We start from the raw sequence: 19,021 nt of genomic DNA, 5'->3' as shown, positions 1-19,021 counted from the left end.
TTGGATGGTAGAAATGTTCTAAAACTGGATGATAGTGATGGTTACAAAATCATGTAAATTCATTACGAGTTATTTAACTGTCACAGTGGGTGAATTTTATGGTAGGTAAATTGTATCTCAATGAAACTATTAAAAAAAGAAAAGCCAAAGCAAACCCACAATGAGATACTACCTCATATCCATTAGGCGGACTACTTTAAATAAAACAGCAGTAAGAAAAAAGAAAATAACAAGTGTTGGTGGGGGTACAGAGAAACTGGAGCCCTTGCACATTGTTCATAGGAATGTAAAATGGCACAGCCATGACGGAAAACACTACAAAGATTCCTCAAAAACTGAAAGTAGAACTACCATTAACATCCAGCAATCCTACCTCTAGGCATATAGCTCAATGAATTGAATGCGGGGTCTCAAAGAGTTATGGGTACACCCATCCTCAGAGCAACATTATTCGGATTAGCCCAAAAGGTGAAAGCAACCAAACATCCACTGACGAAGGAATGAACAAGCGAAATGTGACATATACATACAACGAACTAAGTGCTAAAACAGGCCATGACGCAGATGAACCCTGACGACATTACGTTGCATAGAATAAGACAGTCACAAAAAAAAAAAAAAAAAAAAAATGATTCCACTTAGATGAGGTATCTAAAGTACTCAAATTCATAGAATATAGAAGTAGAACGGTGGTTATCACGGGTTGGTAGTAAAAGGAAAGTTGATGTTTAATAGATAGGTTGTCTCAGATTTGCAGGTTGAAACGCTTCTGGAGATCTGTTTCACAACAATATAAATATACTTAATACTACTCAACTGTTCACCTGAAAAGTGGTTAAGATGGTAAATTTCATGTTATGTGTATTTACCACGATGAAAAGAAGAGAAAAAACCAGGGGATGGTGTTTAGACCATGTTAAATGTAGAGTTTAGAAGCACAGTACTTTACGATAATGGTAAACAGAGTGAGAAAATCTCAAGGGGGGGGGAGGTGAAACTCAGTAGACCAAAGTCACAGCCACTTGTAAATAATTACCCTCCTAGGATTAAACGCTGTGTTTTATTGTATTAAATAACACTGTTTCTCCTTAGTGCAGCATAATCAGTTACCATATGTGCTGTTCACCTGACCCTCACACACACACACACACACACACACACACGTACATATATACACATGTGTGGTTCAAGAGCGTGTGTACCCCCCCCCACACTGAAGTTCAGGCAAAAACTTCATCCTACTTCTAGGACCACCTTACACGACACATGACCCTTAGTATCAGCGTTCTCTGCGTACCTTCTTTCTTTTTTGGAGAGATATACTTCTAGGCTTAGCAAGTGCCCTAACCCCAGAAGAGAGTAATTAACTGGGACCTTCAGCCTGAAATGGAGCCAAAGAGACATCACGCAAGCCAGGATGAAGAGAAGCTCAAAGCCTTAAGAGAATCTCTTGTATTCCTCAGGTGCCAGGTTTTCCAAAATCATCCCAGCAAAATGTTAAGACAGAATTAGTATCAGATGAGTCGTGACCCTGAAGAGCCATAAGAACATTCATATTCCAGGCTATATGAACAGGAGAATAAAAAGCAGCTTTTTTTTTCCTCCAAAGATTAAATTAGATAGACCTGAAATAAAAGGTATCTGTTGGCCCAGTGGTGGGCAGGTTACGTCACCATTGCCTAGGTTTTTCAAAATCACTACAGCAAAGTGCAAGACAGAATTAGTATCAGATAAGCTATGATCTAAGAGTCAAAGTATAACACTTACCTGTTGGAAGTAGCTAAAATTATAACCTTCTAAATAGGTTCAATCTCCAAAGACCAAGACACCCAAAATGAATCTGACACTCCTTTCAAGTGACTAAAACATCAGATTCATTTAGCAATCTAAGAGAAAAGTATCATCTTGTCAGTCTTCTCAAATGAGACTCTACACTCAGCAACATGCACAGAGCCTCAGTCACAATAGTCAGTAAATAGTTGTGGGAGACAGTGATTTCAATCCAGACCAACATATCAACATTATAAATTCTGTAACACCCTACAATTTGTTCGGGAATACAGTTCAAGCCAGTTAATAACTCTCTTTGAAAACACCCAAATTTGGCTTATACAAAAAGCTGCTAACAATGCATTCGGTTTGGCACAGGACAATTAGCCAGAAGCATTCTTGTCACAAAAGGAATCTCCAAATCCAGTTTTATCCATCATTTTAAAAGAAGCAGCATCACAAGGGACGCCTGGGTGGCTCAGTTGGTTAAGTGGCTGCCTTCAGCTCGGGTCATGATCCCAGTGTCCTGGGATCGAGTCCCACATTGGGCTCCTTGCTCGGCAGGGAGCCTGCTTCTCCCTCTGCCTCTGCCTACCACTCTGTCTGTGCTTGCGCGCGTGCTCTCTCCAACAAATAAATAAATAAAATCTAAAAAAAATAAAAAGAAGAAGCATCACAAAAATGCACTTTGGTATCTAAACAAAATAAATAAGGAGTTATTTTTTCATCGAGTAGTTGTTTTTTCATACAGTCTTAAAAATTTCACAGGTTTTTACACATGGTCTTACATTATTCCTGGTCTCACAAATTTGTACTGATTTACTTAAAGTCATCATGAATAAGAATAAAAATAAACAGAATTTTCATATTTTACAAAAAGGTTCACAAATACTATAAGGATGAGATGTTTCAAGCATAGTTGTCTAAAGTTAAAAAAAAAAATCTCTGAAGTTGAAATTTTAAAAAGGACAGTTTTGTTTTGATCAAATCAAAATAATGCATAGACGGTCTAATAAGCATTAAATAGAAGAGCAGTTAAAATAGAACAAATAACAGCCATATTAAAGTGTTTAATTATAACTATCATTTAAATAATGATTTTTTTATTATCTAGGTTAATTCTGTTTTGAGACAAAGTATGGAAAAAAACTGGTTGGCTCAGCTGTTCAAACTGGCTACATATTTATATATGCATAAGCAGCAAGAAACAATAAGGCAGTCTGGTTTCTAGGTAACAAACTTTATCCAACTGCTTCAACAGAAGAAGTTACCAATTAACCTTCACCCTTGGGTTGAAAAAACAGCCTGAACCATCAAAGATGATGATGAGAATTCAGAAAAAAAATATCAAAAAGCACAAAGATCCCTAAATTTGCAGTTTTTATCAACCCTTCCTTAAGAGTTGGGGTCAGCAAAACTTTTTCTCTAAAGAGCCAGACAGTAAATATTCTAGGTTTGTTGTTGTTGTTGTTTTAATTGAAGTATAGTTGATACACAATGTTAATTAGCGTCAGGTATACAATACAGTGATTCAACAAGTCTATGCATTCTGATGTGCTTAGCACAGGTGTAGCTCCCATCTGTCACCAGACATCGCTATTACAGTACCACTGACTAGATTTCCTATGCTGTACAATATTTTAGGTTTTGAGGGTCATTCAACCTTAATTACAAAGATTCAACTTTGCCACTGTAGCCTGAAAGCAAAGACAATATATAAAGGAGTTAAGTGTGGCTTGTCCAAACAAAACTTTATTTATGAACACTGAAATTGAGTTTCATACAATTTTCACAAAATATTGTTATTATTCTTTCTATTTCATGAATTTTTTTTTCTCTTTGACCATTTAAAAATGTCATTATCAGCTCCTGGGCCACAAAAGACAGGCAACAGGCAGGACTTCACCCGCAGGCTGTAGTTTGCCAACCTCTGTTTAGGAGAGCACATCAATCCCAGGTGTCCAGTGGGATGCTGGTCATTCTCTCCTTGACGAAATCAAGAGGAATAAATACACTAAGCCAACACTGGGAAGTTCTGCCATCTCTCAGAAATAAATAACCATAAACTGAAATATAATAGTGATTAACCACTAATTAAAGAAATTAGGTATAAAGACTGTGTGGTTAGATAATTAGATCTTAAGCAACAACAAATTGCTTGAATTAGGCTAGCAAAAAAGTCTATCAGACATCAAGAGCCAGAAAGTTTTATAAAGATGTTTGGACTGAAAGAAACAACTAATTTCTCTCAGAGACTCATAAGGGAAGTTGCTAGTGTTGATGATAAGTGAATTGGTTTTGTTTGAGGCTTATTTGAAAAATCTTGTTTACTTAATATTCTCAACTCACCAGATAAGAAAAAACAAAACAAAACACAATGAACCAATTAAGGAAATATGCCTGACATCTAGTGGAGACTTAATGTAGGTACCTGACCTATACGTGACCATTTTCTGAAGGAACAAACATAAAAGGGCGGAGGAGGGGATGAGGTAGAAGTTCTGTTTATATAAACCATGCTAGTACCATTCATTCATTCATTCATTCATTCATTCATTCATTCAAAGCATTCTGAATGCCTACCAAGCACCAGGAACTATTCTGGGCACAGGGAGCTCAGTAAAGAATAAGACAGAGTCCCAGCCCTTGTGGTTACATTTTTGTGATATAATTTACTTAAGTCTAAGGAAAAGAGTTTAAAAGTTTAGAATCCAGTATGATAGCATCCTAACCTCTCAGAGGTACTTTCAGGGGCACCTGAGGCCTCAGTCTGACTAAGCATCCGACTCTAGGTGTCAGCTCAGGTTATGATCTCGGGATCATGAGATTGAGCCCTGTTTCAGGCTCCCCACTCAGCGTGGAGTCTGCTTGAGATTCTCTCCCTTTCCCTCTGTCTCTGCCCCTCCCTATGTGCATGCTCTCTCTCTCAAATAAATAAATAAATAAAATCTTTTTAAAAAAGTACTCTCAAATACATTAACCTTAAACAATATCCTGAGATAATTAAATTCTATTATCACCAGTAAAGCCAACAGATGTCTCTATTTTTTTTTTTAAAGATTTTATTTATTCGACAGAGAAAGATCACAAGTAGGCAGAGAGGCAGGCAGAGAGAGAGGAGGAAGCAGGCTCCCCACCGAGCAGAGAGCCCGATGCGGGGCTCGATCCCAGGACCCTAGGATCATGACCTGAGCCGAAAGCAGAGGCTTTAACCCACTGAGCCACCCAGGCGCCCCAGATGTCTCTATTTTTAACCTGGTTTCTCTTCTATCATACCACACTGCCTCCCTTCTATTTTTCAATCAACCAACATAAGACTCTTCAATGTCCTCTCTTGATTCCAAAACAAACCACAGAGCTCAAACAATCGTTCAGTTACTGTGTAGACCCACAGTGAAAATTTCTTCCCAGGTCTACCTGATGGGAAAGTGAGGTACAGTGGAAAGAGTCTGGGGGGTGGAGTCCAGTCCCAACGCCATCATTCTGAGTTGCATAATCAGGTCACTGAAACTCACTAATGCCGTTTCCTGACCCATTATAGGTGAACGGTATTCATATTGCGAAGGTTGCCATTGGGTTAAATGAAATAATGTACACAAAAGAGGTAAGCAAAGGGCTTGGAACAGCATAGGTGCTCAATAAATATCAACACTTGAATTTATGATTATCTGGAAAAATCTCTATGTCAACATAAAATATAAGCAATGAACATTAAAATATACTTTATCTCATACTTAATTTCAATTCCTGTCCCACATTTCCATTGGAGCTTTTATTTTATTGCTGGGAGTCCAATAATGGTAAAACCTAAAATTCCTTATGTGTTCACAAACTTTTCTCATTACCACCATGAGAGTCCAAACCTCCACCATCTCTCACTTGGCCTCTGAAAAAAAAAAAAACTCGTCTAGCTGGCATCTTCTTTTTCACCTTTGTCCCCACTCCCGACTTCTACACAGCAGGCAGTGATTTGTTAAAATGCAAAATTCAACCTCTCTCTCTACTATCAAAAACCCTTCAATTCAGTATCATGTCCAAAATCTCAGGTTGCCTCTGCCCCCTCTGCTGCCTTCCCCTTGCTCTCTGGCCTACTGCTCCCCTCTGCTGGGAATATTCCTCCACTGATGCTGAACACACCTAATCTCTATTCATCTTTTAGGCTTTACTATAAATGTTATTCTTCATAAAAGCCTTTCTTAGCCTGCCAGTAAGATGAAGACAGACTATAACGTAAAGACGCCTTGTATAGAATTCTTTTACAGATACAGACACATATGTGCTTTATGTTATTTCTCAGACTGTCAAGGTGAGTATTAATTGTTAAAAGGAAAGCAAAATTTAAAAACTGCAACAAATCAGCAGGAAAATAATGGAGTTGGGATAAATGGCTATCCATTTTGGGAAAGAAATACCCTTAAATTCCTATCTCATAGGTGACAACAACAAAAAAAGAAAAAAAATCCAGAAATAAGAAATTTTTTATAGACAGGTGTATCCTTATAATTTTGAGATGAGAACATTAATGTTAAACATGAAATGGAAGCCAGAAAAAAGAAAAAAAATTAACAAATTTGATCTTTAAACTAAAAACTTTAATAAGAAACCTTATTCCCTACTCTGAGAAAGATCCAGCTGGGAAAGGTCAGATTTTCTAGCAGATCCCATCTTTTAAATATTGTGAGCAATGCCTAGGGGAAGGCTCAACCAGGTTGGTCATCTAGTCCCTTGGATTTTATCCCCCGTCCTAACCCCTTCAGTAGATGGGGTTCATCTGAACCGAGATCACTAGTATTTAGTAAAACAAATATAAACAACTTAGGTGTTTGAAAGTTAATACCTACGATGTGTAAAGACTCCTGAAGTGCAAGATAACTATCCATTCTTTGTCTAAAAAAGAATGCTGTAAAATAATTAATATTCATATAATAAAACAATGATTAAAATAATCATGATCCTACTCAAACGAAATAGTTTGCTGACTTTAAGCATTCAAATGTTGGGCCCACCTTCATCTCTCAGTACAAAACAGAGACTTTCTTTTCCTGATCACGACTGGAAATGCACAGCAGCCCACTCCTCCCAGATCTCTCCTCTTTAGAGCTCTACCTCAAACTCTTTGTGGAAGCCCGCAGACGCAGCCATTTATGAAACTGCCTACCTCACTCGCTCAAACGTACATGGACCGAAGCAAAACACTGTGTGAGTACCATCTGCACCTTGCACAGTACCTGTAAGGTTCTCAGTAAATATTTGCTAAATGAATGGACAATTAAGAATCTCAGGGGCACCTGGGTGGCTCAGTCGGATAAGCGGCTGCCTTTGGCTCAGGTCATGATCCTGGGTCCTGGGATTGAGCCTTGCATTGGGCCCCCTGCTGGGCAGGGAGCCTGCCTCTCCCTCTGCCTCTGCTTGCTGCTCCCCCTGCTTGTGCTCTATCTGTGTCAAAAATATATATAAAATCTTAAAAAAAAGGAATCTCAGCAAGAGTTAAGAATTGCTGTTCATACATTTTAGTTGTATTCTATATGTATGTTGGATGCTTAATACCGAATTACTAGCTTGTTCATACAGCTAAAACCATTTATATTCTAATGAAGTGGTTGCATAATTTGATCAGATCCACTAAGAAACTTTTTCAAGATAGATTTGCAGGCCACCCCCAGAATAATCATTAGCTGACCTAACCCAGAATGAAAGTGACTTGGTAATCTATGGTTTTTAATGCCGAGTGACCCTGACAATAGCGAAATCTGGGACCCAGTGACATGTGAATATAGAAGAAAAATCTACAAAACAGAGAAATTCAAAGCTGAAAGGGACTTTAAAAGTTGTCTAGTCAACCCAAATAGGATTAATTGCTCAAAGTTTCATCAAAATGTAAAAAGGAAGCTTTATTGTGTTTTCTTTTTTTAATAAACTTTTTTTTTTTAAGATTTTATTAATTTACTTGACAGACAGAGATCACAAGTAGGCAGACAGGCAGGCAGGCAGGGGGGGGGGGGAGCAGGCTCCCCACTGATCAGAGAGCCTGATGTGGGACTCGATCCCAGGACCCTGGGATCATGACCCGAGCCGAAGGCAGAGACTTAACTCACTGAGCCACCCAGGCGCCACTATATTGTGTTTTCTGACTGGCCTGCTGACTATATTCTTGCCTTGGGAATAATTTAGATTAATAAATACTTGAAATATAAAATCTGAGTTCTAGGTAATGCCTAGTCTGGTAACACAGAGTAAAGATGAAGATACTTGCATATATATTACTAGAGCTGACCGATATCTAGTTCTCCTCTCTCTCCTAGGTATGTGGAAGATGACATACCAGTGAAGCTAGGTAGAGTTGTAAGGGCAATGACACGTGTCACTTCTGAATACAGGAAGATGGGTGTGAGCTCCCCATAGGCTCCCTTCCCCTGCTGCAGGAATCAATGAGGCCTCACATTAAGATGAGGAGCCAAAAACTGAAGCAGCCTAAACCACTGAGCCACTGTCCCTAGTTCAGCTGTACCAGAGTCCTTCCCATCCGTGAGGGACTTTGCATGAGTGACAAATAAACATCCATGTGTTGAACCAGGAGGCGTGGGGGTTAATTTTCTACTGCATTATCACCTAATCTATCTTGATTATGTGATATTCCTATCTTTGGACCCAGCAGTTACACTCATACCTTAGAGGAATTCTCTGTATAAGAATGCTTGCAGCTGCATTCTAGATGGTAGTGAAAAACTAGAAACAAGTCCAATGTCTGTCGATAGACAGGAGAATGGACTACTTATTGTATAGTCATTCACTGGAATGCCATCTGAGATTCTGGGTAAATCTCAAAAACACACTATTTAATAAAGTAATAAACTTAACAAAAGTATATGTAGAGCATAACCATTTATACAAAGTTTTAAAAAAATATGTTATTTTATGGGTACATGAACATCTGGTAACAGTATAAGAACATGTATAGAGTAATAAATACCAAAATAATGTTAGCGGCTACTCTGTGGGGTGAGAAAAGGTAACAGGATTAGGAAAGACACAGGAAACCACAACTTGACCTATAAAGTATTAAAAAAAAAAAAAAAGACTTGAGGCAAATATAAAATGGTAAGAATCTATAACAAAAATTCAAGGTTCCAATACTCAAAACTCTCAGTCCTAGCCTGAATTCATACTAAACTTCCAACAGAAACTAGAGACAGGGAGGGTTCAATCCTCCTGAGACAAGGGACATGGAGTCCTCCTGAGACAAGAGCAGGAACGCTCAGTCGTTAGAGATGCTTGGCGCCTCTGAAAGAGCGGAGAGGGGCTGCATTACCAATAAGAGGGCTGGTTGAAAGTCCACGTAAGAAGCAGAACACCTCCTGTCTCTTTCGGTCCCCTCCCCAAAACCACGCAGCCCAAGACTCCTCTTTTCTAGGCCTGGTGAAGGTGACTTGCTAGTGAAACTGATCCGAAAGTGTCTGAATTCAGGCACAGCAGGGAGAGGCCGCCGAATGGGGCCTGAATTCAGATGGGAGAGGTTAGAGGAAGGTCTACACTAAAGTAACAGATTCCCCAACACTCTTCCTCTGGTCAGGATATACGTTAACTTAGGACCCCCCGGTTTAAAGAAACTCTTGCCCAGTCCATCGGAGGGGTTTACTGCAGCGTTTACTGTGGAGGCAGAGATCTGAAGGCAGCTGGGTAGGAAGAATGGGTAAGTAAAATCTGCCGAGTGCCGCTTGACATAAATTTTTTAAAAGAACGTACAAAATGCTACCTCGTTTTCAAGAATATGTCCTGGTAAAAAGATGTACAATGAACATATTAGAATGATTATCCCTGAGGAAAGGGTGACCAGGGTGGGGCAGGCAAATAAAGGGGAATTTTAAAAAATATAAATAGCATAAGATAAGATAGTAGAAAAAAGTCCAATTATCACGGTAGTAATACTTTTATAACAGCAATAATGAAAGCCATTTTACTTATAGTGACTAATTATAATAATAACAATATTATAGTAATACATTTAAATGGACCAAACTCACCAGTTAAGACAGGTTGTCCAACTAGATTTTTAAAATCCACTTACAATTTTACAAGAAGCATCCTGAACCCTTAAGGACACAGAAAAGTTACAAGTATAAGGATGGGGAAAGTTACACTAGGCTCATACAAGCAAAAGACACTAAAGATGTTTAGCAAATAAAATAGATTTGAGAACAAACAGAATTATTAGGAACAAAGATAGTCACTAGATAAGAACAAATTTTCAATTTCTTAGTGAAATATGTATAGTTTTGAAGATATGAGCAACAGGATTAACGAACTTGACCTAACGGACATACATTCACTCACTAGGAACTCTAAATCAAACAAGCACAGAATTAACATTATTTTTCAGGCTTACTAGGAACGTAATAAAAACTGGATCATATATTACACATAATAAGCATGTCAAAACAAATTTGAAAGAATTGAATAGTCCGGACCACTTATTAGACCAAAATAAAATTAAACTAAAAATTAATAACAAAAAAGGCAACTAGACAATCCTCATATGTTTGGAAATTAAGAAAGTATGCTGCTTTGGTGCCTGGCTGGCTTAGCTCATAGAGTGTGCAACTCTTGACCTTAGGGATGGGAGTGTGAGCTCCATGCTGGGTGCAGAGATTGCTTTAAAAAAAAAACAAAAGAAATTTTAAAACAAAAAGAAAAGAAAAAATAAAGTATAGTATTTTTAAAAAGATTTTATTTATTTATTTATTTGAGAGAGAGAGAGAGATCACAAGTAGGCAGAGAGAGAGAGAGAGCAGGAAGCAGGCTCCCCGATGAGCAGAGAGCCCGACTCGGGGCTTAATCCCAGGACCCTGAGATCATGACCTGAGCCGAAGGCAGATGCTAAACCCACTGAGCCACCCAGGTGCCCCCAAAGTATAGTATTTTTAAAGAAGAATTCTTATCATAACTTTGAAAATATTTAGAACAATACACAATTACATAAGAAAAATTGGGCATACTCAGAACAGAGAGAAATTCATAATCTTAAAATGCTTATATTGTGGGGAGGGGGTACCTGAAATGAGTAAGTTAACCATATCTTTGAAGAAGTTAGAAAGAGGGATGCCTGGGTGGCTCAGCTGGTTGAACAATTGCCTTTAGCTTGGGTCATGATCCTAGGGATTGAGTCCCGCCTTGGGCTCCCTACTCAGTGGGGAGTCTGCTTCTCCCTTTCCCTCTGCCTCTGCCATCCCCCCTGTGCCTGTGCTTTCTTGCTCTCTGTCGAATAAATAAAATCTTAAAAAAAAAAAAAAAAAGAAGTTAGAAAGAGAGTAGCAAGATAAATCCAAAGAAATGGTAACAAAAGGAATAATAAAGATAAGGTTGGAAACAAATAATATTCAAAAATACAATGCATACAGTAAGAGAATCATCAAAACCAAAAGTTAGTCCTCTAGAAGTCCAATAGAAAGGACAAACCTAAGGCAAGATGTGTTTAAGGAAAAACCAAAGAGAGAGAAAAACCATAAATATATGAAAGAAGAATTTAAAAGGGACATTAGTACACACACCACAGACACGTTATGAACTTTGTGCCAATAACTTTGAAAATTCAAATGAAACTGACACATTCCTATAAATAAAAAATGTTCTAAAGTGACTCAAAAAGAAATAAGAATTAGGTCTTATAATTGTTTTAAAAATAGAATTCACAGTTCAGAATTTTCCCACAAAGGAGCCTTTTGGCAGACATAATGTCATTGGTGAATTTCACCAAAAATTGAAGGAGCAAATAATTCCAATTTTAAATAAGATGTTTCAAAAAACATAAAAAAAGAATGCCTTCAACTTTTTAAGATAACAAACTGGGCAAACTTTGCCCTAAAAAGAAAATAAAGCAAAGGAAATTACAGGACAATTTAACTTTTAAACGGGCAAAATCTAGGCAAAACATTAGCAAATGAAACCTAGCAGTGTATTAAAAGGAGAGTCAACTTGTGTTTACTCCAGGAATGTATGGCTGTTTAAAAAAATTTCATATAATTCACTATATTAATAGAATAAAGAAACTCCCATGATCATTTCAAGGCAGAAAAGTCTTTGATAAAATTCCACATCCATTCATGAACCAAAAAAAGCACTCTTAGAAATGAGGCATACAGTGGAAGCTCTTTTTACCTGATAAACAGTTTTTACAAAACCTACATCAAATAACACACTAAATGAATGCTGAGAGCTGTCTCTTGGGATTAGCAACAACAGCAGATTGCCTACCAAACTACTTCTGTTCAATATTGCACTGGAGGTTCAGCCAGTGCAAGAAGACCAAAAGGGAAAAAAAAAGCATGATTAATATTTAAAACTACAAGGAGTAGGAGGGAAAAAAACAAAATGATCATTATTTGCAGGTGATATAATTATTTATAGGAAATCCAAAAAAATCGGAGTACAAATTACTAGAATTAATGAGTACATCAGGTAAGATAACCAGATAGTGGATTAAGATACAGAAACAATTTGCATTTCCATATACCAGCAATACACTGCTGAGAAACATAATTCCATGAAAACACCATTTGCATGACTGCATACTTTTGCCAAAACTCATTGAATTGTACACTTAAGTGGGTGCATTTTATCGCATATAAATTATATCTCAAAAAAAACTGTAGGGAAAAAAAGGCACATGTGCAACATCAACAAATGTACAGAAGAATCTTTAAAATTATGGAAGCATTAAAAAGAAAGTATGGAAGAATTAATCTAACGTATATACCTTTCCGGTGAAAATTGTAAAGCTTTACTGAAAAGCACAAAATGACATTTAAATAAATGGAAAGAGAGAGCACATTCAGGACACAGAAGACGTCAATTGTCCCCAATTCGATCTCTAGATCCAATGAATCTCTGATCAAAATCCAAACAGAATTTTGTGAGGGACTCAATAAGCCGATTCTAAAATTTATATGGAAGAGCAAAGGGCAAAGTATAGACAAGACCCTCCTAAAAATATTATTTAACCCCTTATAGTCACTAAGATAGTATGATGTTGCCACAAGGACAGGCCGTTGGGCCACAGGAACAGGAGAGCCCAGAACCAGACCACGCACATAGGACGCTTCATTTATGACAGCCGTGGCACATTAGGTCAGTGGGAGAATGACACATCATCCAATAAATGGCTCTGAAACAAGTTACTATGCAAATGCAAAGAGATCTCACTGATCAAAAACCTAGACAAAGCACAAGGAAATGTGGGAGGATGTGCTGTATTTTATTATATGGTTTTCTGTATTATTAAATTTCTAATTTATATGTATATACTATTTTAATAAAAGTCTTTCAAATTATTGAATGAGAAAGAAAATAAAAGATCAAGAACCCTAAGTGTTTTAGAGGGAGGTAAAAGAAAACAGATGTCTACTCCAACAGAAAAACCTGTCAATGCCCAATAAAGACTAATAATGATCAATGATGGGGCGCCTGGGTGTCTCAGTGGGTTAAAGCCTCTGCCTTCGGCTCAGGTCATGATCCCAGGGTTCTAGGATCGAGACCCACATTGTGCTCTCTGCTCAGCGGGGAGCCTGCTTCCTCCCTTCTCTCTCTCTGCCTGCCTCTCTGCCAACTTTTGATCTGTCAAATAAATAAATAAAATCTTTAAAAAAAAAAAAACAACCTACTGACTTTGGGGCACCTGGGTGGCTAAGTTGGTTAAGCATCTGACTCTTGCTTTAAGCTCAGGTCATGATTTCAGGGTTGTGAGCTCGAGCCCTGTGTCAGGCTCCTTGCTGGGTGTGGAGCCTGCTTAAGATTCTCTTTCTATCCTCTGCCCTTGCCCCCTCTCTAAAAACAAAACAATACCGCTCTTGACTTTATCCAGGAGGCCACGTAACATCACCATTTAATTCAGAGTAAAGAATCTTAGTTTAGAGGCTGAATCTTAACACTTTCTTATTTCTCCTTCTCCTTGCTCTTCCTCTTTCTCTACTTCTCTTTTTGGTTCCTGTCTGAATTTCTTTCATTTAGCATGAATATTCAAAGAAAGTAAAAATAAAACACTAGTTTTATTTATAGAGTACAATCTTATGTTTCCTAATTTTCTCTCAATACAAAGAAGCAAATGAAGTTGATTTTCAATTCCATTTTGCCCAAACTAATTTAAAAATAACTATGGGCATTACTGCCACAGAGAAGAAATGATCTCTACCAATGATTATGGGAGAACACACAAACAAAGAAAGGCAACCTTGCTAAAAGCAGTTCAATAATTACTCCTCAATATATTAATTAATGTTTCTGTTTGAGATCATTAATTACTTAGGCTCTGGGCTCAGCAGCTAAGCTTCCAAGTAAATATTTATGGTGACTTGAAGACATGAAATCTTGAGGTCCTGAGTTCCCCCAAACGTAAAGTAAAAACCAGAAGGTTAAATGTTCATGTTACGTAAAGTTGCTTTTATCCAAAAGGATTCAGCAAGGTCTCCATTTCAGTACAACCCATGTCCATACCTAGGTGTATACTTACACTATATTTGCAAGGTCAAGTGGTTTCTCTGGTTGCTCAGGAAAAACAGGATGCGGGGGTTCTCTGGTGGGCACGCACCCCAAAGATTTACTAATTGCATGGCTCAGCTTCTTTGCAGGGGATTTCTGTGTCAAAGTAGAAAATAAGGAAATAAGAAATTAAATCTTCAAAAGAATGAAAAAGAATTTTGAAAGAACTTGGTGACAAGAACTGCAGAAAATATCTTTTGAAATAGAAGCTAAGATGCATTATAATCAACATTATTTGGGCCTAGAGAAAGGAACCTACAGTTGTTCCAAGGTCACTTGTGGTCCTTCATTTCTATGCTTACTCCCTCCTTTCTACTACGCACTCTTAAGTTAATGTTAATTTCCCTTGTGAACATCTCTCTGTACCCTTTGCATGAACTCTCTCTTTTGATGCTTTTGGATCATTTTTGGTAAGATGTTATAGTTAATTTCCCAATCAGAGTCAGAAATTTTTGCTGGACTAAAATTCTAAAAGGCTAAGATAATGCTGAGAGCTCATGGCTTTTGAATGTTAGCAAATTAGCTGACTAAGTCACATCCCAAAACGTGCCTATTAAGAGAATATTCCCAAAATAAATGTGAGGCAGAACATTTGGTGCTAAGGGTCTGGCTATGTATACAGACTCAGATGAGTGCCCTCACATTCACAGGCGGTCAGCATCAGACCCGTTGACTATAAATTCACGAAGGTACGAGAATAAGCTGGCATACTAATACATTTCTCTGTAAGGTAGAACAATATACAGCAAATCCAAAGACTAGTGAGATCAGATTTATCAGTAAATACACCCAAAAGTAATCAATATGCCACAATTAAGTTATTCAGAATACTCACATTGGAAACCCATATATAAAGGAGGCTCATCATACACTGATATGATCGCCCACCCAATTCCCTTTAAATAACATGATTGTTGAGATTTCCTTGGAAGGATATTAACTGCAAAAAGGTGTAAATATTTCATTCTACTCACTCTGCAGCATACTGCCATATGTCCTGCTCTAACTGAAAAACAGAACTTGTTTGCCGTTATGTGTCATATCCGTACTGCATCTCCACTGAACTTTTATATGCTGCTCGCATGTGTTAAATACACAAAATAAGCAAACTGTCTTTGCCTTTAAGACTATGTAGAGAAGGGTGGGATGCCTGGGTGGCTCAGTTGGTTAAGCAGCTGCCTTCGGCTCAGGTCATGATCCCAGCGTCCCGGAATCAAGTCCCACATCGGGCTCCTTGCTCGGCAGGGAGCCTATTTCTCCCTCGGCTTCTGCCTGCCATTCTGTCTGCCTGTGCTCACTCTCTCTCCCTCTCTCTGACAAATAAGTAAAATCTTAAAAAAAAAAAAAAAGACTATGTAGAGAAGGGTGCCTAGGTGGCTCAGATGGTTAAGCCACTGCCTTCAACTCAGGTTCTGATCTCCAGGTCCTGGGATTGAGCCCCACGTCAGGCTCCTTGCTCAGTGGGGAGCCTGCTTCTCCCTCTGCCTCTGCCTCTGCCTCTCCCTGTGCTTGTGCTCTAACGAATAAATAAAATCTTTAAGGGTGGGGGGAAAAGACTAGGTAGAGAAAGACAGGGTGCCTGGGTGGCCCAGTCAGTTAAGCATCTGGCTCTTGATTTCGGCTCAGGTCATGGCCTCAGGGTCGTCGGATTGAGCCCCATGTCAAGCTCTGTGCTCAGCATGGAGTCTACTTAAGACACTCTTCTTCTCCCTGTCCTCCCCCCTGCTCTCTCTGGATCACTCTTCCCAAAATATATCTTTAAAGAAAAAGAAAAAAAGACTATGTAGGGAAAGTTAATACCTTTTTAATAATACAGACTGAATAATATAAATTTCTTCAGAAACTTCATATATTGGCTCCAAATCACCTACCACTAACCCCTTCAACATATTAAATTCTGGGCAAAATCTAAATGAAGCCTAATTTCCTAAAAGTCATATAAAGCAGAAACTCTAAACATTCCCTCTAAGTGGTTTCCATATCCTCCTTTTACCGGATGACGGGCTGAAATGTGACTTGATCCTTCTGTTTTCTACACTGCCCCAGACCGCGTGTCACTTTTCCGCCTAACACCTCTCAAAGGCTGATAATCCCTTACAGAATAAGATCTAAATGCGCACCCTCACAGTCCTTAACAAAAGCCTTCATATCTGGCTCCCACCTCTCCTCACACCAGCATCAATGATGAGATGAGCTGTCATTTGGCCCAAAGGCCATGTTCCTATAGGTCTCTACCTTGGCATAGGCCTTTCTGATGTTGCCTTCTGCCGGTCTGTTTTTCTGTAAGTTTCCTGCTCCATTCTCAAGACTACTTTGAAGCCTTGCCCTGGGCAGGCTTTCCTCCTGGCTCCGTTAAGTCAGAGACCACATTTCCCAGCTACCCATTTACCATGGACATTTCCACAGTTGCGCTTTCCACACTATGGTGCACTTTTTATGTGACTATCTCTGTGAAACTGGTGGTCCTGAAAGGCAGGGTCTAGGTCTCATTCGTCTTTATAGTCCAGACCCTGTCCTATAACAAAACATGTTATTTGAACAATTGGCCTAGATGAATTTTCTAGATTGCTTCTTCCTCACCAAACCACATATGCTTATTTTTTGAGTTACAACACAAGTAGGAGACAGAAGACATCAGAGAATACCTTGATTCACCGTTATAACTAAACACTACATCTGTAATCCGGATATTAATTTCATATTTTGCTGTGTCTGAGAACAGCTTGGCCGTTAGTTCACGCAGTCTATGTGAGATGGATTATCACAGAGACTTGACTTTAGCTGCATCCTGAGCAAGAACAACCATGAAACCGCAGGTTTCATATGTGTATTTTATAATAAAATTATAAATTAAATTAATACCATGATCATTAAAATAAATAATGTTTCCCTTCGTATCACCTTATAATCTCTAGCAGTATGCTTGTAATGCTTTTGAAAATACTGCTTTAAAGTCAAGGTTTAAGATCAGATCCAACTTTGAGTCTCAAAAATATACACAGAAAGGGCGCCTGGGTGGCTCAATGGGTTAAAGCCTCTGCCTTCAGCTCGGAACATGATCCCAGGATCCTGGGATCGAGCCCCACATAGGGCTCTCTGCTCAGCGGGGAGCCTGCTTCCCCTCCTCTCTCTCTGCCTGCTTTTCTGCTTGCTTGTACTCTCTCTCTCTGTCAAATAAATAAATAAAATCTTTAAAAAAATAATAATATAAAAATATATATACACAGAAAGGTAAAATTAGTACATCAAAGTCAATTCCAAAGAATTAGAACATATCAAGAGCTTTGAGATGCACAGAAAGGGAAAAACCTGAGAATAAATATATACAGGAATTAGAATATTAACTGGGCTAGGACCAGACCAAAAAGGATATATTAATCTGAAAATGTTACAGACAATGCATTCAACTAGGCTGTCTAAATATGTAAATAAATGACTTCCTTAAAATGATAAGAAAGAGTAAATTATGATACAGACCTGAAGTGAATTTTGCTATCTCGTTAGGTTAGGAGGCTAAGATTAACAAAACCTGTAAGCATGAACCCGAAAACTGCTAGAAGCTCAAGCTAGGCACATGGCCTCTCTGGCTCCTGGGCCCCTAGGACAATGCCCAGGTCTTGGCAGTTGGTCACTAAATATTTACAGAAGTGAGGAAGGAAGAAAAGCGGCCCAAGTGCAGGGACAGGTGCCTTCCACAGACCTCGTTTAAGCCACTCTGCCAGAGACACCACTTAACGTCTCTGTACCTTTCCTGTCACTTGAACTCACAAACTAATAAATACATGAAGAAGTCTTAACCTGAAAAAGGAAAACTCCTCCCAACAGACTCTTAGGTGATGATTTTCAAAATTTGTGCATCTTCAATAATCCACATTACCTAATTTCAAAACATGTCCTACTACCTCTTAAAAATATACAGGTTATAATATTTAAAAACTGTATCAGAATGTATAAAATGTGTATGTACAGTTTAAAAAGTTATAAAACAAATATCCACCTACCCACGATTCTGCCTGAAAAAGAGAAACATGGCAGTCACTCAAGCTTGCTGGGGGAATCTTGTGCTAACAGCCGCCTCCCCCACCGCACCTGCTCCTCTCCTGGTAACCTAGATCCTGGATTTTGTATTAATCATGTCTTTAATTTTACCATTTCAGCAATTATGTACAAATAATACATGATTTATTTAACATATGTTTAAAATCTATATAGGCTTAGGTACATTTTTCTGCAACTTGCTGCTTTCACTTAAAATTACGTTACAGATCATCCGTATTGATTCATGTAACTGTAAGTCCTCCATTTTTTCATCAACGGATTGTATTTCACTGCTTAATTACATCATAATTTATATATCCACTGCATGGCTGATGAACATTTGGGTTGTTTCCCTCTTTTCACTCTCACTCACCATGTGGCTATAAACATTCTCGTCCACGTCTCCTGGTGGACATGTGTAAGAGTTTCATCAGAGTGGAATTACCTGATCGTGAGTTATGCACATTCAATTTTACTAGGCACTGCCAACTTGTTTTTACAAAGTGGTTACACTAATTTCCACTCCGTCAGCTGTGTGAGAGACTTCCTAAATCTCCACATTCTGGCTAACCCTTAGTATTGTCAGATATTTTAACATTTGCCAATCTAGTGGGTGATAAATGGCAATGTGGTTTTAATTTGCAATGCCCTGATCTCCAGAAAGACTGAGCATCTTTTTGAATGT

The 19,021-nt window shown here is 38.4% G+C and overlaps 1 protein-coding gene across 11 annotated transcripts in view; it reads right to left on the bottom strand.

Annotated features, from left to right (window-relative positions):
* DTNB (dystrobrevin beta) overlaps positions 1-19,021 on the bottom strand; it is a 235,954-nt gene that overhangs the window by 98,857 nt on the left and 118,076 nt on the right. For all 11 annotated transcript variants that reach the window (XM_013052982.2, XM_045079298.1, XM_013052985.2 and 8 more), the window contains one exon: positions 14,270-14,394. In XM_013052982.2, coding sequence (XP_012908436.1) covers positions 14,270-14,394 — 125 coding nt within the window. The remainder of the gene's footprint in view (positions 1-14,269; positions 14,395-19,021) is intronic.

This window comes from Mustela putorius, unplaced genomic scaffold, assembly GCF_011764305.1.
Source record: "Mustela putorius furo isolate JIRA1106 unplaced genomic scaffold, ASM1176430v1.1 tig00000281_pilon_pilon_pilon, whole genome shotgun sequence".
Taxonomy (NCBI): Eukaryota; Metazoa; Chordata; class Mammalia; order Carnivora; family Mustelidae; genus Mustela; species Mustela putorius.
Note: the sequence above shows the minus strand (reverse complement) of the source record. Positions and strands in the feature narration are given on the sequence as shown.